The sequence below is a fragment of the Cyprinus carpio genome, chromosome A25 (genome assembly GCF_018340385.1).
Source record: "Cyprinus carpio isolate SPL01 chromosome A25, ASM1834038v1, whole genome shotgun sequence".
NCBI classification, from domain to species: Eukaryota; Metazoa; Chordata; class Actinopteri; order Cypriniformes; family Cyprinidae; genus Cyprinus; species Cyprinus carpio.
Window position 1 is genome coordinate 11,254,744 of NC_056596.1, and position 24,767 is coordinate 11,279,510.

The 24,767-nt window shown below is 37.5% G+C and overlaps 2 protein-coding genes and 1 long non-coding RNA gene across 9 annotated transcripts; 1 reads left to right on the forward strand and 2 right to left on the reverse strand.

The window, feature by feature from the left end:
• Positions 1-1,000: 1,000 nt before the first annotated feature.
• Positions 1,001-4,533, reverse strand: LOC122135603. The gene is made up of 3 exons (XR_006153616.1): positions 4,475-4,533; positions 4,002-4,051; positions 1,001-1,484 (listed from the first exon to the last, which is right to left on the reverse strand). It is a non-coding gene; the product is annotated as an uncharacterized LOC122135603 (long non-coding RNA).
• Positions 4,534-5,788: 1,255 nt separating this feature from the next.
• On the reverse strand, positions 5,789-14,785 carry LOC109106435 (putative interleukin-17 receptor E-like). Of its 4 annotated transcripts, XM_042715483.1 has the most exons (16): positions 14,650-14,785; positions 13,145-13,207; positions 12,340-12,367; positions 11,981-12,121; positions 11,345-11,451; positions 11,066-11,180; positions 10,907-10,951; positions 10,521-10,663; positions 10,363-10,434; positions 10,218-10,272; positions 9,449-9,609; positions 9,313-9,357; positions 8,815-8,872; positions 8,588-8,739; positions 8,227-8,292; positions 5,790-8,122 (listed from the first exon to the last, which is right to left on the reverse strand). In XM_042715483.1, the coding sequence occupies exons 2-16, from the start codon at positions 13,190-13,192 to the stop codon at positions 8,000-8,002; spliced, it is 1,359 nt and encodes a 452-aa protein (XP_042571417.1). In that variant the 5' UTR covers positions 13,193-13,207; positions 14,650-14,785; the 3' UTR covers positions 5,790-7,999. The 4 variants fall into 4 exon arrangements, with proteins under 4 accessions (XP_042571419.1, XP_042571417.1, XP_042571416.1 ...); XM_042715485.1 differs by lacking the exon at positions 13,145-13,207 and having other exon boundaries at positions 5,789-8,122; positions 14,650-14,753; XM_042715482.1 differs by lacking the exon at positions 14,650-14,785 and having other exon boundaries at positions 13,145-13,337.
• Positions 14,730-24,522, forward strand: LOC109105792 (ubiquitin-conjugating enzyme E2 Q2-like). 4 transcript variants are annotated; one of them, XM_019119059.2, is made up of 13 exons: positions 14,730-15,031; positions 16,427-16,531; positions 19,288-19,410; positions 19,497-19,553; positions 19,652-19,810; positions 20,064-20,148; positions 20,481-20,541; positions 20,626-20,716; positions 20,820-20,878; positions 21,389-21,437; positions 21,521-21,616; positions 21,701-21,767; positions 21,859-24,522. In XM_019119059.2, exons 1-13 carry the CDS (start codon positions 14,873-14,875, stop codon positions 21,888-21,890), a joined length of 1,143 nt encoding a protein of 380 aa, XP_018974604.1. In that variant the 5' UTR covers positions 14,730-14,872; the 3' UTR covers positions 21,891-24,522. The 4 variants fall into 4 exon arrangements, with proteins under 4 accessions (XP_018974604.1, XP_018974606.1, XP_018974605.1 ...); XM_019119061.2 differs by having other exon boundaries at positions 19,652-19,795; XM_019119060.2 differs by having other exon boundaries at positions 19,655-19,810.
• The last annotated feature ends 245 nt before the right edge of the window (positions 24,523-24,767 follow it).

Genomic DNA, 24,767 nt, shown 5'->3' on the forward strand with positions numbered 1-24,767 from the left:
CCCGTACTGCTTCCTGATTGGCCGTCGAGATGCGTCATTACCCCAAGTCATCTACCAGGAGTCAGAGATGCTGAGTCGGCGACGCTGGCGCCACAGCCAACTGCTGGCGGAGCACTTCTGGAGACATTTTTTTGAAGTACTACTTACCAGATCTTCAAGCTCGCCAGAAGTGGAGAACTGAAAAGAAGGCATTGGAAATCGGAGACGTAGTCTTGATTGTTGATCCCCAACTTCCTCGAGCCCTTTGGCCTGTAGGCAAAGTCACTCAAGTGTTCCCCGGTGTAGATGGTCGAGTCCGGACAGCCAGTGTAGATGTCAAAGGGAAGACTTACACACGAGTTTTGGCCCGTCTCATCCAGCTTCCAGCACTGCCCGAGGACGACTAAGACCTTTTGTTAGATGAGCGAATTCAGTTCCTGGATTCGGGGGCGGCTGTACAAAAGGCTCTGCCATCTCTAAGTGCCGGATGATTCTGCCCAATCAGAGAGTTCAGCGCAGCAGCAATGGCATCACGTGAGGCGGAGCTGAATCGCAGGTTAGAGAGAGACGCAGCGCACGTGAGCGCACATGGAGAGTTTTGGCAGCTGTATTCAAGTTCATTCAGAGTTACTTTAAAGACATTGACTTCGAGTTATACTGGGTTACAGTGTGCGTACATGTAAAGTAAGTAAACCGCGATATATTTATATATTTTCTGTTATTGTTAAGTGATCAGCTGTTACTCTTGTACCGATTAAGGAGTAGCCAATTAGCATAGCACTGCCTGTATTTCCTGCTCAATTTAGTGCATTCACGAGTATTTATGTGAAATTCCTTGTGGTGAGATGCTTATGATGCTATACCATTGTGTTAGTGAATATTAACCTTATTAACATTGTGTGTGCGCGTTATGTGACGGTTGTTGTTTGCACGTAGCGATCATCTGCTTAGTACATGTCCAGGCATGTTACCCTGCCCCTTGCTGCATTCATGTGCGAATAGTGCCCTCTTATGGACATTTAGAGCATAAACGCCCGTTAAATAGTGTAAAATAGCATTGTTTTGTGTTGTTATATTTATATAGTGTGCTGTTCAGTGTTTTAATGTTTATTGTGGAACATTGCATATTCATATCATTAAGTTTATTTCTCGTTTAATCCATTTCAGAAACCACACATATGTGTACCCACAAAGTCTTCAGTAAATCAGACATCAACCAACTGCATTGTGTACTTCCCTTCAATTAAGAAATCATCTCACTCAGCCCTGACAGACTGCCTACAGTGTTTCCACCCCCCATAATTAACACTATCAACGAACCCTACATTTCAACATTACTCAGATGTTACAACTTCCATGTGTGCATCAGACAAGAAGAAAAATGCAAACGCTTCATTCCTTACAGTAAAAAAAAAAAAGTAATGAAAAAAAAAAGACATGCATGCTTTATTGAGAATTATCCTACAATCTACATACTCTTGCTGTGAAGGCAGGTGTCACTGGTTCTGTTAAAAGGAACATATCACATGATATATTTGTTAAAATAACCACAAAAAACTCATTCATATCTATACATGTTATATCTATGCCTAGATCTACAGGTGCTGGTCATATAATTAGAATATCATCAAAAAGTTAATTTATTTCACTAATTCTATTCAAAAAGTGAAACTTGTATATTATATTTCTGATATATTTCATGTTTATTTCTTTTAATTTTGATGATTATAACTGACAACTAAGGAAAATCCCAAATTCAGTATCTCAGAAAAATTAGAATATTGTGAAAAAGGTTCAATATTGAAGACACCTGGTGCCACACTCTAATCAGCTAATTAACTCAAAACACCTGCAAAGGCCTTTAAATGGTCTCTTAGTTTAGTTCTGTAGGCTACACAATCATGGGGAAGACTGCTGACTTGACAGTTGTCCAAAAGATGACCATTGACACCTTGCAGAAGGAGGGCAAGACACAAAAGGTCATTGCAAAAGAGGCTGGCTGTTCACAGAGCTCTGCGTCCAAGCACATTAATAGAGAGGCGAAGGGAAGGAAAAGATGTGGTAGAAAAAAAATTGTCCAAGCAATAGGGATAACCGCACCCAGGAGAGGATTGTGAAACAAAACCCATTCAAAAATGTGGGGGAGATTCACAAAGAGTGGACTGCAGCTGGAGTCAGTGCTTCAAGAACCACTACACACAGACGTATGCAAGACATGGGTTTCAGCTGCCGCATTCCTTGTGTCAAGCCACTCTTGAACAACAGACAGCGTCAGAAGCGTCTAAAGACAAAAAGGACTGGACTGCTGCTGAGTGGTCCAAAGTTATGTTCTCTGATGAAAGTAAATTTTGCATTTCCTTTGGAAATCAGGGTCCCAGAGTCTGGAGGAAGAGAGGAGAGGCACACATTGCTTGAGGTCCAGTGTAAAGTTTCCACAGTCAGTGGTGGTTTGGGGTGCCATGTCATCTGTTGGTGTTGGTCCACTATGTTTTCTGAGGTCCAAGGTCAACACAGCTGTATACCAGGAAGTTTTAGAGCACTCCATGCTTCCTGCTGCTGACCAACTTTATGGAGATGCAGATTTCATTTTCCAACAGGACTTGGCACCTGCACACAGTGCCAAAGCTACCAGTACCTGGTTTTTTAAGCATGGTATCCCTGTTCTTAATTGGCCAGCAAACTCGCCTGACCTTAACCCCATAGAAAATCTATGGGGCATTGTGAAGAGGAAGATGCGATATGCCAGACCCAAGAATGCAAAAGGGCACTATCAGAGCAACCTGGACTCTCATAACACCTGAGCAGTGCCACAGACTGATCAATTCCATGCCACGCCGCATTGCTGCAGTAATTCAGGCAAAAGGAGCCCCGACTAAGTATTGAGTGCTGTACATGCTCATACTTTTCATGTTCATACTTTTCAGTTGGCCAAGATTTCTAAAAATCCTTTCTTTGTATTGGTCTTAAGTAATATTCTAATTTTCTGAGATACTGAATTTGGGAATTTTCTTTGTTGTCAGTTATAATCATCAAAATTAAAAGAAATAAACATTTGAAATATATCAGTCTGTGTGTAATGAATGAATATAATATACAAGTTTCACTTTACGAATGGAATTAGTGAAATAAATCAACTTTTTGATGATATTCTAATTATATGACCAGCACCTGTATTATATTTTCTAATGAAAGTGTGTCATGTTTGCCCATTCAAAACTTGCCCATTCATGTTTTGGGTGGTTGCCAGGTCATTGTTATAGGTTGCTAAAGTGTTCTAAGTTTTAAGCATGTTGTTATGCGGTTGCAAAAGTAAAAAAGGAAAATAAAATAAATAAGTAAAATGTAAACTAAAAAACATTTAAAAGTGAAAATATACAAATAAAAGATCATTCAAAATATTAATAAATACTACAATAGTATATAGGTAATACAAAAACAAGCCTCTTCTGGGTTAGTTTAAGCATGTTGTTATGGTGTTCGTTGCTAGGATGGTTGCTAGGTGGTTACATACTAGCCCAAGTCTCTCATACAATAACTATGGGGTTTTTATGCTCAAGGTCAAAAAATAAATCTGATTGTTTAGAAAGGTAATAGCACACTTCAACTCAACAAGCCTCACAATTTTAGACATGAGCAGCATATTTAAAAAGCACCACTAATAATAGCTAAAAGGTGGATTATAATAGCACTGTGCAGTATAGGTCAAGTTAAACAAAATCACAGAATAAAATACCTGACTTTTAATATTTATAAACTAATATGCATTTGCAATTTTACTTTGAAATTGTAAGTATATTCATTTGTAAATTGAACTTGAGACCTTTGTTAGCTATAAAAGTAATCAAACTGTATCTAAAGTAAAAGGAATTCATACTACATGTACAGTAAATATCGTGCATGTGTGTGTTGGGGGCTCATGTCTGATCACGTCATGTGCACCAGTGATTGTAATCATAAATAGAAAAGAACTAGAATGCTGAGGACTCCATTATATGTCTATTATATCTTCTTGGTTTACATACCATCCTCAGACATCTGAGTTTTGTCTATGGTGTTCTCTTTTTGTCCCAATCTATGAAACAAGAAACAAATCAAAATCAAAACAAACCACCAGATCTTTCCAGGAAAAACTGACAGTAGCAACTGGAGTCTAACAACTGGTATCTCAGAGATTTTCATCTTTTTTCACAACATGTCCACACCCGATTCATTTCTAAAGCTTATATGCAGGTTTGGAACTGGTATGTCTACTATTTGATTTGTGTTGAAGCCTACTGTTCATAAGACTTACATCTATAATTTGCTTTTAATTATAACTTTTATTTTCAGTGGAAAGGTGTTGTTAAATCAGGGACTACTGTTTTGAAAATTATATATACATTTTTGTCATAGACTCTTTAATCTCAAGCACAATGTGTACTATTATCACCAATAACAATCTTGCCTTTTCCCTCTAGCCAGTGGCAACAGGTGTGTCAAACCAATGTCGGCTTACCTTTTATTGTCATTCTACCAAACAAGACAGCCGCCAGGATCACTGTCAGAATAATGAGAAATGTCTTGTTTTTTCCCTCTAGCCAGTAAAATCTTCCTAATAATGTAAACTCCTCACAAGTGACATTACCAAGTACATTTTTATTAGCTTGACATTACTTTAGATGTTTTCAAAATAGTATAGATTTTCCAGTACAAAACACTACACTGCAAGGATTTATCCCACCTTATTGTGTTGTGTGCTATGTAAATAATTTTAAAAATCAATATCTGCTTGAAAGTATGCATAGATTGTATAACAGATAAACTAATCCTACTAAACCTATCAGCTTTTTAATAAAAGCTACACAAAACTGTGAGTAGCTCAAGATTACAAACTGTTTTTAAATTATTTTAAAAGTCATGCTACTAACGGCTACACTGCATAATGCTAGTTTAGCTGTTCAATGGTGTTGACATTAAGAAGCTACCACGGTGGATGATCACAATCTATTGTTGCCTGTCATGTTACCCTGCCAATGAGATGACTGGGTTTTGTTCATAGTGTATAACCTGGCCTAATTCAGTTTTACTACAAATACCATGGTTAAACTAGTCTCTCATCTATTGACATCCATTCAAACAAAACGGCCTCTGGTCTCCTTCCCTGTGTACTGCCAAAGCGCCATGGCCATTAGCCATTACTGACCTGGTTGCAGTGGTTTTCTGCTGCTACTAACTCAGCTGCAGGCAGTTTCACTGTTTTCAAAATAGTGTAGCCTTTACAGTAAAAACCTACAAAATACATTGCTAAATTTTCATCGCATTGTATTGTTGACACATCTCTACATACCAGAGGCGTTTCATCCGAGGAGGGAAGGGAGCCAAAATATTGAATAAGAAAAAAAATTGTAGTACAAAAATAAAAACAATGTTACAACTTATCCCAAAATCAATATCCTTAATAGATTGTATTGTGTAAACTATCCTACTAAGGTTGTTGGTTAATATTTCTATTATTGTAATGTTAATTATAATGAGACTGTTCATAGTTATTCTGCCTGTTCTGTCACAGCCAGGTGGTCTGGCCATGTCCCTGGTCTCTTAGCCACCTCCCCTGCGGTGGTCCCTACTCCTGACCTGCGGTGGTCTTCTGCTCTGCAGGCTCCTGACCTGCGGTGGTCTTCTGCTCTCCTCGGTCCCACCTGCTCTGTCTTGGTGGTCTTCGGCTCTGCCCTGGTTTTCTTCTGTTCTGGTATGAGGCTTGCTTCTTTGGCTGTGAGATGGTTGTCTTTTGTTTCGTGGTTGTTCTCCTAATTTTAGGTCCTCCATTGCTCCATGGTTTGGGCCCACCACTGCTACACGGTTCAGGCCCGTCTCTGCTCCATGGGCCAGGTCCACCATGGCTCCACTGCCCATGTCTTGCCCCAGGTCAACCACTGCACCAAGCAATTGCTTCATGGTCCAGGCCCACCTGTGCTCCATGGGCCAAGTCCACCATTCACCAAGTCTTTCCCTCTGCTCCATGATCCATGGCCTCGGTCAGTGCTCCTCGGTCCAGGACCGCCACCATGCCATGATCTGGGTCCAGTTCTCCTGCATGGGGCTGCCTCTCCACTCCGCCCCCTCAACAACATCCAGTCCTCCACCACCACCACCAGACTCTTTGTTGGTTTTGGGTGGTTTATTAGGGCGTCGGGAGCTGCCCTTAGAGGTGGGGGATATGTCATGGTTGGTTTTGGGTTTTAGTTTATGTTCATGTTTTCATGTCTTTTACTTTGTATTCACGCTTTTAGTCTAGTTTTCTGGTTTGTCATGTCATGTGTTTCCCTTGATCCTGCCATGTGGTTCTTTTGTTCATGTGTTTTGTTCCCATTGGTTCCTTTGTTGTATGTGTCATGTGTTCGGTGGTTGGATTATGTCATGTAACCACATTTGCCATTAGATGTGTTCAACTTGAAGCAGCACTGTGCAGACCAATCAGCGTTTGACATCAAAGTACCACGAGAGCAATTCAAAAGCTTAAAGAGGTGTCTGCTCTCCAATTGCGCTTGTGGTACTTTGAGGTCATAAGCCGTTTGGTCTGCGCAGCACCACTTCATGTCAAACACACCTATTGTGTCTCATCTAGCTTTGTGTTGTGTAACTGCTGCTTGGTAAGTCTTTGCCTGTGTTCATTTTCAAGTTTATTTCATGGTTTGGTATCAAGTCAGGTCTTCATTTATATTTATATAGTTTAAGTCTTGTAAACAAAAGCGGCACATGGGTTCAGTATGCTTGCCTGCAGTGGACTTTGTTACAAGTAGCTAGACTACAAACATTGTTATATTTTTCAATGTATTGTGCCCACTTTTTAATAGCTTATAGTTGATGCATATTAGCATAACTATAGTTGAACTTGAAAGTATTAGTAGCTGTAGCTGTATTGCATGTGACGACACTTACATACTAACTTTTCATAAGCGTGACACTAGTTTACTTTGCCCATGATGTAACTAGTAGCTTATTACGAAGCTGTTTTTAAAAGTTTACCTGTAGATTAGCTGAACTACTTGAAATTATGGGCAGTGGTGGAAATGGCCAAAATTCATTGGGGGGACTCTAGCTTATAGAGCTATATTTATAAACGTTTTCATTGTTTTTATTAAAACAAGACATTCAATAATAAGACACAATCAGGAAAAATTTGTAACCAATCAAATGAAAGCAGTATCAACAAATTTAATCCTTGCACTTCAGAGGTGTCACAGAAGAACGCAAAAGTGGCATTTAGGTTTATTTACAGGCTGTTTAACAAGGCTCACAAGTGGCATGAATGCACAATAATGCTATGAGATTCATGTTTTAAATATAAAGCTTTGAAATGATGAATATTAAACTGATTAGCCACTGTGTTCAAGAAGTCAACAGTTATGTCTGTGATTGGCTACGTTGCTCATTGCTGCATAAACATGTTGTAAATAGAAGCCCATGATGCAGAGCGCATTTGTAAATTCTGTTTCACCAATATGCTATAATTAGTTTAAGCTGAGGGTGCACCCTCTAGAAGTGTGGTAGATTGTGATACTGTTTTCACTCAATATGTGTCTCATAAGATCTTTTCGGGCTAGAAGAAATTATTTTAAGACTGAATTTACATTAAAATCTAGATCATTTGAGATACACTAACACAGCTTCACCCATATCAAACTTTCTGTTATCGCATCTGATAAAATAAGATGTTCAGATTTCCTGCAAAAATCACGGTTTATCCCAGATAATTTACCTTAAGCAGTCTACTTTCACAATCTGTCCTGTGAGGACTAGAACACGCAAATAATGAAAAGTTTCCATTGGCTGCAGTCTGCAGGTATTATGGCCAATCACAAAAGCGACATTGAACAGTCAACCACAGACAAAAATATTCAGCTACGTTTTATTATATATTGCACTATGTAATGTGTGGAACTCTGATTGCTATTGAATGAATAAGATATATACAGAAATCCCTTTCATTTCTCAAAAAAATCAAACCAGTTGGAACAGGAATGCCCAGTTTGCTTGTCGGTTAACAAGCTACAATTTCAAAAGTAGCCTCTGCAGCAATCTTATCACCTTTACATATGTACTTACAACACTGCAAGTCGCACTGAAGTACAGGGACTGAAAAGCGTACATCTACCCTCTGGACCTACAAACATGAAAACACAAGACCATCCACATCAATATTTACCACTGAGAAAATCCAACAAGATTAGACAGCACTGTTACTGTCACTCTCCTTTGCTGCCATACCTTGATGCAGACACACACTTCGCATGCACTTTTAGACAAGTTGAAATCTGTGTGCTTCATTTTGTCCTAGAAAACAAATAAGACCTGGCATGACATCAAATGAGCTTAAACAAGACTGCTTCAGTGTTTTGAGTTTTCCTTAGAACAGACCCTTTCCTTTCGCAGATCATCGGGCATGAACCAGTTGAAAAAATTTACTTTGACAAGACAGTTGCCTTCAGTGGAGGCCTCAAGGCATGGTTTACTAAGATGAATAGGGGTGTACAGAGAAAACCATAAAAAAAAAAACATCCATATGACATCATGTACATTTGCTTTGAAGTTATTATAACTGATCCTACAGGCAGTTTATCCTGCTTACCACTGAAAAGCTTTGGAATTTGTTTCCCTCGATTTGTTTACACTGAGGGGAGGGATTCATCTCACAGACAGAAATGGAGAAGCTGGCTTTGACCCATGTTGAAATCTCTGCCCACTGCTGACCATCTTTGGATGTAACCTTTGCTGTCCAGACTGTCAGATAAAAGGATATTTAGATTCATACAGTGTGTAACATAAACATCTGTGAAAGGTATTGTGCTGATATACCTGAGAAATTTCCTTTGGCAAAAGGACACTTTATCCATGTCCCCACTTCAGTGGTAAACTACAATAAAGAAATTGTCATTACAATGAATTCCAAACCAACCCAAAAAGTTATTTTCTGTCAATGACATCATTCATTTAACAGAACAATTCACCCAAAATTTAAAATTCTGTCTTCATATCGAAACAACTGGTAAATTCCAAGTCATCAGAAGTCATTTGATAGTTTTTGTTTTGTTTGTATGGTAAATATAACTCAAGAACAATATGGATATAGTGCATGTGTCATATGGACTACTTCTATAGTTCTTTTTATCATTTTTGTAATGTGACAGTTCCAGTCCCCATCCACTTTCATTGTATGGAATACAGCAGCTAGGAAATTTTACTACATCTCTCCTTTTGTGTTCTTTAGAAGAATAATTCATGGTTTGGAACCTCATGAGGGTAAGTAAATAATAGCAAAATTGTAATTGAAATATGCAATAAAAAACATTCAACCTTCGTGCAAAGCATTGGGTGTGGATCCACGGAGGAGAATATCGCCTGAGGTCAAAACAGTAAAAAAAGATGTAAGGGTTCCTAATGATCAGCAGCTATTACTGCACATGTAATAAAAAGGAACAACTGAACATACTTTTTGCCCCTCCGAATGAAAAACATTTCCAAGGTCTTGGCAGCTTTTCCCTCCATCGGCATGGCACAGAGAAACTGACACTTTGACAGGACACAGTGGCTCCCATATCAGCTCTTCCTTATTGAGGTCATAGGTTATCCCAGACCACAGTTCTTCTAAATCTTTAACAGAGGACAGTGTGGGTATTTTAAAGTAAAATTTGAGCTTTAAAATGTCCATTTATAATATATGTTTTTTAAATTCCCATTTATAATATTCATGATTTATCCATGGTTATTTTAAGGGAAAGTTCGATCAAAAAATGAAAATGTAAGGACAAAACCATTTAAACATGCTTCAAAATATCTTCTTTTGTGTTCCAAAAAATAAAAAAACTGCTGCAGGTCTGAAACGACATTGAGACTTATGTGATGGTGAATTATTGATTTAAGTGCTTTAGCTTCACATACGAGACCACTGGCAAGCAAGTAATTTGGAACGCTATGCAACAGGAAATAGGTACTCCCTTTACAAACCCGACAAGTGCTAACTAGTACAAAAAATCTCATTCAATATAAGCATATGCAAATAAGCAAACCAATGCAAAAAAGTTTTTTTGTTTATCAATTCAGCTGTTGGGAAAAAAGCGGTTTTGATGTGGGTCTCAAGATTAACTTAGTAATTGGCACTTGTTTTAAAACTTTAGCTTACCTCACAAAGCATTCTGACAGTGAAAATCGAGAACCTGAAAACATCTAAGACTTTTGTTTTTAACAAAACTTTTACTCACTGTTTTTAAATGGACACACTTGAACTCTCCGTGCATCTACTCTAGCAGGCCAACCCTGAAATAAAAGACAGTGGAAATCAACAGTTCCTTTAACTGTCAGATTCATGTTCAAAACCCAATTTTCCGTAAAATAAAGCTTTCATACCTCAATGCACAAACAGGGCAATGGTTTGGAATAATGAAGTGTTATGCTACTCTCTAGGTATTGTGGTTTTATCTGAAACACATGCAAAACACAAGGGTAAAATAAAATGATGCAAAGTCTTCTAGGAAATGCAAAGGAAATGTGCTTGCCGTTCTTACCGTTCTCTGCGCCCCTTCCCCAGTACAGATGACATTGCGTTTATGGCAGAGCCTGAGGTTGTAATCTGTGTTCTCAGGAGCATCAGTAACTTTCACTGTTAACATATTCCTGGCTTTATCTACAGCGTACGCCAGCTTCCCAGCTACAACAAAACGACAATAAAGTTACAGATTTACATACTAACATATGTATTTGTGTGTGTGTGTGTGTGTGTGTGTGTGTGTCTGTCTGTCTATGTCTATCTTTCTATGTCTGTTCATCAGTCTGTCTGTCTGTCTATCTATCTATCTATCTATCTATCTATCTATCAATTTGTCTGTCTGTCTGTCTGTCTGTCTGTCTGTCTTGTCTATCAATGTAGTGACATCATGATAATGAAACTTACTGATGCACTCTGTAATTTCATCTTTGATACCTTCGTGACTGCATTCTGGCATTCAAAAAGGAAAAGGGCATTAAATGTAAATGTTACTCATGTCATTTGGTACTACATTGTATATAAACTCAGACTATTTATAGACTGCTGACAACACAACACTGATACCAGGAACAAGGTGTCTTTGTGTCCACATAGCCTTACAGTAGTTGGGAATCGTTTTGAGAGTCACAAAAACAAGCTGTCCAGGTCTAACAGGAACACACTTAAACTGCACATCAACCTAGAAGCAGAAACGAGAATACAACATCTGACAACCATGCAAGGAAGGAAGATTATAGTTTTGGTGGTACAATGATTTGTCATTGATACAATTCTTAGTTGTAATGTTAGAAATCTATTTGCATAGTGTAACCATCAGGTAAGCATCATATGTTCATACTGTACCTGTTTTCCTGTGGCTTTTCCTTTGCCAACATTGCCAAAGGTATAAATCTGGCAATGTCCTATCATCCCTGCAGAGTCGGCACACACTGAAACTCCACGAATATCACCTGGAAAAACAGTCAAAACTTTAGAAGAACCAAAAAAAAAAAAAAAAAAATACATCTATTTTATGGCAAAAAAACATCAATTTTATGGTTGGTGCAAAGAGGTGACATCATTAGTAATTATTAAGGCATATTGTGTTTAGTTAATGTTAGACCTTTAAGATTATAGAGTATTTAATTAATAACTTATTGTTGTGAAAGATGCAGTGATGTAGGAATGACTCAGTAGTTCTACCAATGTGATTACAAAACATTCTAACAGAGGTTGTTGAGGTTTTTCAGGATTACTGCACCAGACAAAAAAAAAAAAAACAGTTCACTAAACACACATTAAAACATAGTGGGGTAAGTTGTCACAATGCAAACATTTAACAATTTGTAAAATATACAAATATCATCCAAAATGAGGTATTTTTGCAGAAATATGGAACCACTTATTATAGTTATTTGTAGTTTGTATAAATGTATAACATTTAAAACATATCACATTAAAATCTTTTCATTCATAGAATGTGACCAGAATAATACACACCAGTAACATTCACTGATGCTGCGATTTTGAGCTGGAGTGAACATTTCCTCCCCTCACACGCTAACACATTAGACAACATCACATTATTGAACACGGCGCTGCTAACAGCCTGATTCCTGCAGTGAAATGCTGACAGTGGAGCTATAAGATATAAAATATGTTAGGATCATAGATTACTGCATATATAGACAGGCAGACAGGCAGACAGACAGACAGACAGACAGAAAGACAGATAGACAGATAGATAGATAGATAGATAGGTAGATAGATAGATAGATAGATAGATAGATAGATAGATAGATAGATAGATAGATAGATAGATAGATAGATAGATAGATAGACAGATAGATGATACTTACAGTAAGCTCTGGGTTTACACTGCAGACCCTGTATGTAGAGATCAAAATGAATATTATTTTAAGCACTATGCCGAATCTTGATAGTGTGAATTACTATTCTATTTATATACGGCCCAGAACTGCATTATCATTTAACGGGAAATGTGACTGTACTGTACGGGTAGTAAAACAAGGGGTTTCCCACTCATGCCTTAGGAAGTTCCTGGTTGGAGCAAATATAACAAGGCTGGCAGGCATATGATGTAAGTTTAGTGTATCCTCATATCTAATAACAATAATCAACAGAATACACAAAGATTAACTTTGCCTATGTCTGATGACCGAGATGAGTGAGAGTGGGTTATTTGTGTATGTCTGCTTCTGTAAGACTGAGACAAATGCTTTTTTAACATATCTTATAACTCGCTGGGTTTGATTGTTACAAATGATATCATATTTTTATGACTAATAATTTACACCCACTCAGCCTGTCACTAGTTACTGTTCTGGCATAACACAGAAATAGCTCATATAAATAAACACTGCCTTAATAAAGTTAATTATTAATAAATGCAATTGTCATTTGGCAAATTTCATTCAATTTAATTTAACTATATACAAATTAAATGTCTCCCACCTGGCAAGCTAGATTTAATTCCAGTATATTATTGTTAAACTAATGGTAATATCAAGTTTTAAGAGAGAGAGAGAGAGAGAGAGAGAGAGACCTTACTAAATTAATCATTTACAAAACAATCATTTAAAAAACATTCTAAACAACAGATTGTATTTATTTTTAGACTAAATAAAAATCTAACTGACTAACCTCAGAACAACTCCAAGCACAGTCCTGGTTCCTCCCAGTGCTGTCCATATGGACCTTGTGGTTCTGGAGGATGAGAAGCAGAAGAAGAAGCTGAAGATCTTTCATGCTCGGTCAGTTTTGACACGCGCTGATGTTCCTGTACAAACTTGCTTTGTTGCTGTGAATGACTTGCTGCCACAGTATGTAGCACTTTGAATATCAAATGGTAATTGACATATAGAGGGAAATTGCTCCCGCCCACTAAACCCCAGATGCAGCTTCCAAAGCTCATCTCTCTCTCTCTCTCTCTCTCTCTCTCTCTCTCTCTCTCTCTCTCTCTCTAGTTCAAGTTGCTTTATTGGGATGACATTTGTGTTACAGTATTGCCAAATCATTTTAGATGTGTACAATACTGAATATTATTATTATATTATTAATATCTCTCTCTCTCTCTCTCTCTCTCTCTCTCTCTCTCTGACACCTAACGTTATACTCATCACGTCAGTTCAAGAAAATCAAAGCACTTAACGCCCCCCAACCGCCTAAATGTCCCTAACAGCGCCCTCTTTGGCATTTAGCTCATAACTCTAGGGCGCTTAAAATAAAGTTTCAGTTGAAACTGCATGACTGTACAGTTCCGTAGAAACTATATTTGCCGCTAGATGGAGACAAATAGCAACAGCAGACAGGCCTTACGGATACAACAGTGAATTGAAATGTAGATTTCCAACAAAAATACCAGTTACACAGTTACATAATTATAGTTTTTGTTTGTTTTGTTTTTTTGCTCTCACAGGTCTTTGTCACTTTCTTGTGTGAAACGTTGCATATTGCCAAAAAGCACAAAACAAAAGCAACATGGATCTGGAGACAGTGTCAAGTTCCAAAAACCAACAAGTCAGTCTATGTACCGACAAGAAACACTTTAATAATAATAATAATAATAATAATAATAGAAAAAATCTTAAATATGTAATATTAAATAAAAAAAAATGTATATGCTATATGGTAGTGCAAGGGAATGACTATATCCTACTCAAATTATTTGTTGTCGACCAACCCAAAAAAAAAATAAAAAATAAATATTATTAATAATTATAATATACATTTTTAATTTATAATAATAATAATAATCATTTATTTTTTATTTTTTATCCATTATTATAAAACGTAATTATTACTTAGAACACTTATTAATTTTTGTATTATGTTATATGCTAGACAGTGCCAGGGGTGATTATATGAGATAGTGTCGGTTCAAATTACTTGTCGACTTTCGTAATTGCCATATAGATTTTTATTGTATTACTATAACATTCTTTAAAATCTTTTTTTCAATCATATGAAATACTGTTGGTTCCTGCTCAAATGATTTAATCGACCATGCTGTAAATAATAAATAGTAAGGATAATTATAATATTGTTTTACATTTATTCTTCTTATTATTAATAATAATACCAGAAGAAAGATGCCTCAAACAAAACAAAACAAACAGCATCCCATGTAGACACTGATCACCCCTTACACTCTCTGTCTGGCCCCTCGCACATTATTTTTTGGCGGGCGTTGTTTTGTCGTCTCTCCCCTGCTTCCAGTGCTCCTCTCTCCACCTCCTCTTTGTTGTTTCTGTCCTCCAGCCTCCGCTGCGCGCGCACACACACAGTCTCTTGCTGGGATCAGCTGCGCGCTCGCAGTAGTCCGTGAGTCCCTTCCCCCCGCGGCCTGGCTGCTAAAGAGATGAGTGGAAGATGTCGGTGTCGGGGCTGAAGGCCGAATTAAAGTTCCTGGAGTCAATTTTTGACCCTAACCATGAGCGCTTCAGAATAATCGACTGGAAGCCCGACGAACTGAGCTGCCAGTTCAATGTGACGGGAGAAAAGCTGCTGATTATTCACTGCAACATCACGGTAAGATTCATCAGCCGTGTCTGTCTTACAGGCGAACAAAATCAGGCCGAGTGAAATAACACCACCCGTTCTGACTCGCATAAAGCCGTCATATTCCGAATAAACCATTTAGGCCGATCAGAATCGATTATATCCTCAAATAGGTGTCAAAATCACGGCAAAAGAAGTATGCACTGCTAGCACGAGCTACATTTAGCCTGCTAACGTTAACGTTAGTTGATTAGCTAACAAAGTTAACTGCGTTGGCTCTCGCTTTAACTTTATTAGCTATACAAACTCGCCAGATAGTGTTCAGGTTTGCTTGGTCACATAAAACATTTAAATAAAGCATGTGACGTAAGGGTTGTTTTATTCCGCGTTTGTGGGATTTTGCAGTTAAGTTAACGTTAGTTGGCAGATAATTAGCTTGTGTGCTAATTTTGCTAAGCGGATACTTTAGCTAGCTAAACGACGTTTTGGACAAAACATGTTTTTTTGGTCTTGCTAAGCCGACTTTGAGATGCTATTTTGGATATTTATAGCGTAACAAAAAACAATAAAAAAATATTGGCATAAACAGCTAGTTATAATGTTGGCTAGCTAATTCAGCAACGATTAACTTAACGTTAGCTGGTTTGCCTAAGTTCTTATTTTCGCAAGGCCTCTTAGGAAAAGCGTAGCTATTAGATTTAAAACGACACAACTGTGTGTTTAGTTACATTTATCGTGATTTGTTACAGAGTAATTGTTAGCGTAATTTATAGTTGCTATCGAAATGTGTTATACGTTAGGTGGTATTAGCAATATTAGCAGATTTTCAAACTTAGTATTTGAGCAATTCCTGCATTTTCACAGCTTTTTATTGGACAAAATGCGCGTGTATATTAAGTGTACTACATTTTCAAGAAGACGTAGAGTGTCTTTTAAAGCACACTGCAAGACGAGGCCACTGCAATGCAACTGGCTGCTGTTTTGTTGTTATTGAGGCCAGTTAGTTCGCTGAGCTTAGATCTTGATATTTGAGTCGCTGTAAGGTCAGTATGTGGTCCTGACAAGCAGAAGCAAATCACACCGCCATCATTTTGGCTCTCCCCTCGACGGGAGACATAGTGATGGGAGGAGATTTCTAACAAGTGGATGGGAACATAATGTTCACATGATTTTACATGGAACCTTATCAGCTCAGACACACACTTCTCTGAAATAAACAGCACTGCACAGATCTGCCGTGGTCATTTCTGGGTTTTCATTAGGAAAGAGAACCTGCAGAGTTTGATTCATTGGTTTGGCAGCTGGCAATGTGGCTGCTTATCATGCAAGTGGCTGAACAGATCCTCTCAGTAACCTTGTGAAAGGACAAAGGGTTTTGATACAGTTCTGAAGATGCTGATGTTGTAACTCTTGATATTTTCGTAGGAGTCTTACCCTTCAACCCCACCAATATGGTTTGTTGATTCAGATGACCCAAGTCTGACTGAAGTCCTCGAACGACTAGATGATGTCAGAAAAGGCAATACCTTGGTAAGGAGGTATTTCTTCTCTCTGAGACTGTAATGAGATGGGATCATCAAAATAATGCACAAAATAAGTATTTTAATGTACACTAAAGTTTATAAGTTTGGGGTAATTTTTTTTTTTTTTAAATGTTATCACTTGTATTCAGCAAAGATGCATTAAAGGGTTAGTTCACCCAAAAATGAAAATTCTGTCATTAATTATTCACCCTCATGTCGTTCCAAACCAGTAAGAGCTCCGGTCATCTTCAGAACACAAATTAAGATATTTTTGATGTATCCCGAGAGCTCTCTGACCCTCTCTATAGACTGCAAGGGTGCTACCATGATCAAGGTCCAGAAACATAGCAAGGACATCAGTAAAGTAATCCATGTGACATCAGGGGTTCAACCGTAATCTTACCAAGCTAAGCGAATACTTTTTGTATGCAAAGAAAACAAAAATAACGACTTTATTCAACAATTCGTCTCCTCTGTGTCACCCTAGCACCATTTTGGAGAATATCCACTGAACGCCACTGACCTGTTCTGTGTCAGCTGCGGCGTGGCTTTTTTTTTTCTTTTGCACACAAAAAGTATTCTCGTAGCTTCGTAAAATTACCGTTGAACCACTGATGTCATATGGATTACTTTACCAATGTCCTTGCTATGTTTCTGCACCTTGATTGTGGTAGTACCCTTGCTGTCTGTAGAGAGGGTCAGAGTCAGAAAGCTCTTAGATTCCATCAAAAATATCTTAATTTGTGTTCCGAAGATGAACGGAGGTCTTACTGGTTTGGAACGACATGAGGGTGAGTAATTAATGACAGAATTTTCATTTTTGGGTGAACTATCCCTTTAAATTGATCAAGTTACAGTAAAGTCTTTTACATTGTTTCAAAAATACTATTTAAATTTTGTTGATCTGAAGCAGCACAACGGTTTTCATCATTGATTAAAATAAAAAGAAATGTTTCCTGAGCATCAAATCAGCATATTATAATGATTTCTGAAGGATCACGTGACACTGAAGTCTGGAGTAATTGGTGATGAAAATTCAGCTTTCCATCACAGGAATAAATTACATATTAAAAAAGAAAATAGTTATTTTCAATTGTTATAATATTTCACAGTATTACTGTTTTTATAAAATAAAAGCAGACTTGGTGACCACAAGATGTCTTTCCAAAAAAAAAAATCTTACCAACCCAAAATTTTTGTATGGTACTGTAAATCTATTAATTGAGTGATTACAATATTGAGGGAAATAATCATCAGTTACATCTCTGTCCATATGTTAATTTATTCTAAAAATACATCAAACTTGCAATTCATATGCACAGTGATCTGAAAACCCCTCTTTGATTAACATTTTAATTTCTGAATTAAGACTCCAGGCATGTGATGGTATCAAATTTTCATGTTGCCATAATTGCTTAAGCTTTTATCACAGTTCATTATTATTACGATATTGAAATAATATGCAACAAAGTTGTCATCATAGAACAGGTTTGATTTTTTTTTTTTTTTTTTTTTTTTGGTATAACAAGATCTAAATATTTAAATACAATAAAGCAATACACAAAAATATAAAGTAAACAAAGGTTTCAAACGGATTAAAATACAAAAGAATTAAAAAGAACAATAGGTGACACTTTACATTAAGATCTCATCTGTGTTGGGCTTGTTTACATGTCTCCTTCACTCGTTCCACCACGGGCTTCTCGATGATGAAGATCATTTTAACCAGTTGATGGGAAAAGTATTCTTAAAATGTATTAAAAAAAACAGAATAATTTGTAATAAATAATTATCCAGGGAATTTTGAAGTGCCCACGAAAACAATATTGTGCATGTTCATTATCATAATTTTGAGATTATTAATGTGCACACCAGGTGCAAGGGGAATTTTTTTTTTTTTTTTTTTAACTTTGCACACCATGTGACATTCATATAGTCAAACTTTTATTGAAAATGGTACAAAACCATAATCGCACAAGATTAATTGCAATTGTCAAGTGCATTTAGTCAGTAAAGCTGGTTCTGTGATTAGCAGTAAATCTCCACCTGCTTTCAGGTGGCGCAGCATTTACTACGCAGAACCATAGTTCTCTGACAAGCTATGCAAAATCGTCTTCATAATCGCAGATGTTTGCATATCTTCTCAGTGAACTACGGCTCTGTGTAGTAAATGCTGCTCCATCTGAGAGAACGTGAAAATACCGAATTTAATAACGTTTTAACTCCAAATTCACTTCATAATGTCAGGCGAGTGTTTAAAATAAATCCTTCTTTTAAACAGAATAATTAAGGCACACAATATTTCATTGTATTCTAAGCAGTGATAAAGGCTATGTCGATTAGTATTTCATTATAAATATACTTTATTATGATGAAAATTATAATAAGAACTCAGAAAAACCATATATTGCTGTAGTCGTGTGTTTATTAGTCATGTTGATTCAATGAAAGCAGTTAAATCTTCTGTTTATTCAGCTGCAGCTATAGTCATTTTTTGGATTTCTTCTTCGGGGCATATTTGGATTTTCAGCGTGAGAGCACCCTCTGGCATTTGGATGAAGATTTACTGCTGATCACAGAACCGTGCTTCACTGAAAGATACACATGACAATCACAGCTTCTGCCTAATCGTGATTTATTGCTTTTGCGATTTAATTTCGATTAATTGTGCAGCCCTATTAGTTCTTTTATAATGCTTAACTGGCCAGCTTTTTACCCGCTTTTGTCTAATAGAGTTACTTAGCACAATTTCTTCTTATGCAGCTCCTACAGCAGCTGAAAAGGCTGATCTGTGATTTATGCCGACTCTATAACTTGCCCCAGCATCCTGATGTGGAGATGCTGGATCAGCCTCTTCCTGCTGGACCCATCAGTCAAGACAAGAAGGTAGCCCAAATCAGCACAGACCTACATAGTCTAATTACACTCCTTCATGTGAGCTGATGCAGAATTTTTGTCCTTGTTCTTCCCAGCATGGAACAACAGATGAAGTGACATCAGAAGAGGAGGAGGAAGAGGAAATGGCAGAGGTATTAAGCTGCAGGGAATGTGATGGGTTCCTCATGACTCCAGTTTTGGCGAGGACAAGTTGATACCTAACACTTTCTTTTGTTTGTTGCTGTGGCAGCAGGATATTGAAGATCTAGACCACTATGACATGAAAGAGGAGGAACCAGTTGATGGGAAAAAGTCAGAGGATGATGGCATTGAGAAGGAGAATCTGGCCATTCTGGAGAAAATCCGCAAGAACCAGAGGCAGGACCACTTGAACGTAAGTGTCCATTCGGTAAGGTACCTTTTTATACAATTTTGGGGTTGGGTGGAGCATTTGATTTTGATTGATTTTATTGATGCATTATAGTAGTATCCTCTCTTTATGATGCATAATACAATGCAATAATTCAAATGTTTTAATTGCAAGTCGGGTCAACTTTTTTCTATTTGCAAGGTCTGTAATGTATCCACAGAAGAATAATTTGAAAGATTGTTTCTTGCAGTGCTGTATATGTTCCCTAAATGCTGCTTTGTTGGTCTCGTAGGGTGCGGTGTCCGGATCAGTACAGGCTTCTGACCGCCTCATGAAGGAACTCAGGGAGATCTATAGATCACAGAGTTATAAGACAGGTAATTTTAGTTGTGCATTACAGCATTGACATCTCCATACGTCTGTTCCAAACCTAATGAGTTGCCTACTGCCTACATAGGCTGCTGCCTTCTAAGGAAGTATCTTCACTGTTATGGCAGTTCCTTTGTCCAAATTTTGTGTAGTATCGCTTTTCGGTATTAAACATGGAAAAAAACAGTGTTGCTTTCAATTAAAATTACAATTTTAAATTGTACCATAAAATTGCTGTCATGGTTTTGTAACACATCTCTCAGTTTCCATTAGTTGTGTCTTGTTTCAGTACTGTTACAGATCTGTCTGATAAGTTTGTTTACCGTTCTGTCTGTTCCAGGTATCTATTCAGTGGAGTTGGTCAATGATAGCCTGTATGAGTGGCATGTCAAGTTAAGGACGTAAGTATGGGTTGCATAACATATGAAACACCATGTGGGCTGATGATGTCTTTACTGTGTAAAATCATTGTCGTGTTTTTTAAGGGTTGACCCAGATAGTCCGTTACACAGTGACTTGCAGGTATTGAAGGAAAAAGAAGGCATGGACTACATTCTGCTCAATTTCTCTTATAAAGTTAGTTTTTTTTTTCTTTGTACAAAAACACTGATTGAAGATCATTTGATTGAAAGGAGAGATTATGCAACTGAATTTCTGTTTTCTTGCTTGCTGATTGCAGGATAACTTTCCTTTTGATCCTCCCTTTGTACGGGTTGTGTCTCCTGTCCTGTCTGGAGGGTGAGCATGAGAACTTTTTTCCTAGTAAATAAGTCCGACTAGCCTTTCTATGCTAGTAAAAGATTCTACAAGTAAAGATTTTACTACATTTGATGGAAGATTATATTTTTTCCCCAGAGAATAACATAAAGAGATGTATTGTGTATAATGCCATCTTTAAAGTTTTTTGCATGAATTAACCTAGCTTATAATATGACTTCAGCCGGACACACACTCTGTGATTTTGGCCATCTGAGACTAATTTCACGAATCCTAAAAGATTCCTCTGGTCCTAGACTACAATCTGTAGTCTTTGATCGTCAGTTTGCCATGTTGACTGACAGCAGATTAATGACTGTTGCAATCAAATTTTTACCTCCGAGAAAATTCTGGCAGCGTCAGAAGATTTGCCACACAGTTTGTTTATTTATATATATATATATAGATATATATATATATATATATATATATTATATATATATATATATATAAATAAAATCTCTTTTTTTTTTTTTTTTTTCTCTCATCTAGCTATGTTCTTGGTGGAGGAGCCTTGTGTATGGAGCTACTTACAAAACAGGTTTGAATCCTCTTTGAATTCTGTAAGGTTTGCACATTGAAATAAAATAAATCAGAAATAATGAAATAAATCTGACCTCATAGGGCTGGAGCAGTGCCTACTCAATAGAGTCAGTCATCATGCAAATCAACGCCACCTTAGTCAAAGGGAAAGCCAGAGTGCAGTTCGGAGCAAATAAGGTTTGTCCGGCCTCCTTATGAACAAAAACAAATAATAATAATTGCTTGCAGAAATGTTGACCATTTCCCTTGTGTTTTCTACAGAATCAATACAATCTTGCAAGAGCACAACAGTCATATAAATCATTGGTTCAGATTCATGAAAAGAACGGTAGGTGGAGAAACTGTAAAACAAGATGCAGAATTGATGCACTTTGAACTGTTCTCAGATGTTTGTTTTTTTTCTGATGTTTTTCCTCTAGGCTGGTACACACCTCCTAAAGAAGATGGCTAGGGAAATCATTGATCCGCTTGCACACTGCAAACATGGGATATCTGGTCAAACCTTTGCTTTATTTTACTAATGTTTTCACCTCTTCAGCTTGAGTATGATGCCCCCTCCTGTAAGTGGAAGCCATCAGGGGAAACGTTTCTCCTCTTGCTGTCTGGAATGCTCAGAAATTTACATCATCCTTTATCTTCTGCAAGGCTGGACACTTTGACCAGATCCCATGATGTCTGGATTTCTGTCTGTTTCTCATGCTCCCTTTCTCTCTCTCTCTCTCTCTCTCTCTCTCTCTCTCTCTCTCTCGCTCTCTCTCTCTCTCTCTCTCATCTATTGTCTTCTATACCGATGGGACGTTCACAGCCTTACTGTACTAACAAGGCATCCAACATGCCGTTTCAAAATGGTCTGATCAGAGAAAGAAGAATTTTTTTTTCCCCTCCTTTTTTGTTGCTTCCTCCTCACTTTTACTGGAGCATGGCTCTGTTCAGGATTATTACATAGATGGAGATGCTCAATGAAGATGCTGGATCTGATCCTCTGTCTGCTTTTAAAGGACATTCTTATGGCCATGGACTTTAAATGGTGGTTTACTGAACTTAAAACAGGATATGGATGCAACTAGAGACAATGTGAAGACAATGTGCCACTGCTCTTGTATCTATAGAGACTTTTTTTTTTTTCCCCTCATGCATTCTGAGTTAACCTGTACTGGTACATTTAATGCTGATGTCGTCAAAGAATCGTTATTTGCCACAATTATACGTGTAAGCTTCCTAAGCAACCCTAATGTTAACGATAACAGCGAGGAGGAGAGGAAGGGGCGCTTGTACAACTCTAGCTCCAGATCTCATTTTTCCAACTAAGGATGAATTCCACTCAGTTTCCTCAAGCTTGCTTTTAGCATGTGGCTGATCTGACCAATAATGGACAAATGCGAGCTTTGGCTTTGAAAAGGCGAAGCAGAACTTGCTGTCTCTCCATAGTTGAACAGAGTTCCACTTGTATACTTGTAAATGGATTTGAGGTGTCTTAAATGTGGTGTTTATGTGAAGTGGGGGAATTAACAGTTGTTTTCACATGCGGACTTGGGACTCGAAATGGGGAAAAGGTTGATGTTTTTCAAAATAACGGGGGTAATATCTTAAAAATTGTATTTATATAAGTGATATGAACATAACATTTTTTTTTGTTGTTTTTGTTTCTACACTTAATTGTCATTTTCATAATTTCTGCTCCATTAAAAAAAACTGTTACAGATTGAGACATTTGAGGTTTACATTACTAATGGACCTCTCATGATCAACAGTACTTCAACTTAGAGTTTGTTTGTCCATGCTGTCAGTTCATTTTGTGAGCATTGAAGAGCGCAAATAATACTTTTCTCATAGCACAACACTACAAGAGCACTGTTTCTTTCCATGCCTGATGGACATTTTTCGCAATACTCAAGGCGTTATTTTACCTCTTGGATTTGAACATCCAGTATAAAGTCTTAAGACTGGTCAATGCTTCAGCATTCATGGCGAAAAAGAACTTGTGAAAGTACACCATACCTCCCTGTTTTTTTTTTTTTTTTTTTTTTGGTCTTTGTTTTGCAGTGTATTATAAAACTGGCAGTCGAAGACTCGTGAGCATGTGAAGGCATCTCGCAATTTTCATTGAAAACTCAGGAAAAGCCATTCTGTTTGAAACCTTTTTTTCTTGCTCCGTTTGATCTACCTATCTACTTTAAGAACCTTCTCTAGTTCCTGAAAGCAAAGAAAAGTAGGATTTTAACAGCTTCCTGTGGTCGCTATTTAGTATTTTATGATGGGGTTTGGTTCCATCTTAAGAAGTGTTAAAGGCCAATGGTGATCAGATTTCCATTATGTTTACTGATTTTTAGTGCTCAGTCAAATGTAACTTATGTTTTTGTTGTTGTTTCTCATTCCTCTGACTTCAGCTTTCAGTTGTAAATATTTTGGGACATTTGGGTTTAGTATTTGCACAGAATGTTGTGATTGTGCCTCTTGGATCAGTCCTGAGTTTGAACTTCGTCCCATAACAGGCAGGCTCTTGGATATGTATATCTTTTACATGGATGCAAATGTAATCTTTTTCTCCAATCACATGTAAATGTAATTCAAGAGAGCCACTGCAGCAGGGATGTCTTGAATAACTCAAGTATCTGCTTTGCACGTTATTTCTGCTGTCTTTTTTCAGAGATGTGCTTGGTCTTGGGTTTTCATTGGTGAGATCTGAAAAAGCAGACCTCAGAATGGTGTTCATTTAGAGAGGTTTTCATCTCAGAAGTACATCGGAGTTCTCTCAGATTTCTTGACCTAGGCTTGTCTGAATTGACCAAGGTTTCTGTAACTGATGAGTCTTTCTTCTGTTTCCTTGTCTAAACAGTAATGACTTTTTTTTTTTTCACACCGAACTTGAACCTCACAATAACCAATAACAGAACTCGTCTCCGGTGCCATCTCATGGAATGGTTTTTTGAAGCTCACACTGGTGGCATGCTTTCTGGGTTTTTTTTTTTTTTCTTTTTTTTTTTTTTTTTAAGGTTTTTCCATTACAAGAGAATTTTGACCATGTACAGTATATTTGTAAACTTGCATCAAGTTTATGAATAAAGAATTTTATGAGGAGCCTTGTTGGGGTATCTGTGAGTGATCTGATTGGTGCATTTACTTAAATTTCTTCTCTTCCGTGTCAGTCTTCGATACGTGTTCACAAGAGTACACAGCGCAAGCATGTGCTGCTGATGCTGGAGCCGACGATCTGACGTAGAACCTGGATGTGCTACGCCTTGTTTGCAAGCAGAGGAATCCAAACGCATGGGTTGGGTACTGTCGTGAATGCACATCGAAGACAGACACGGAGGAGAAGAACTATTGA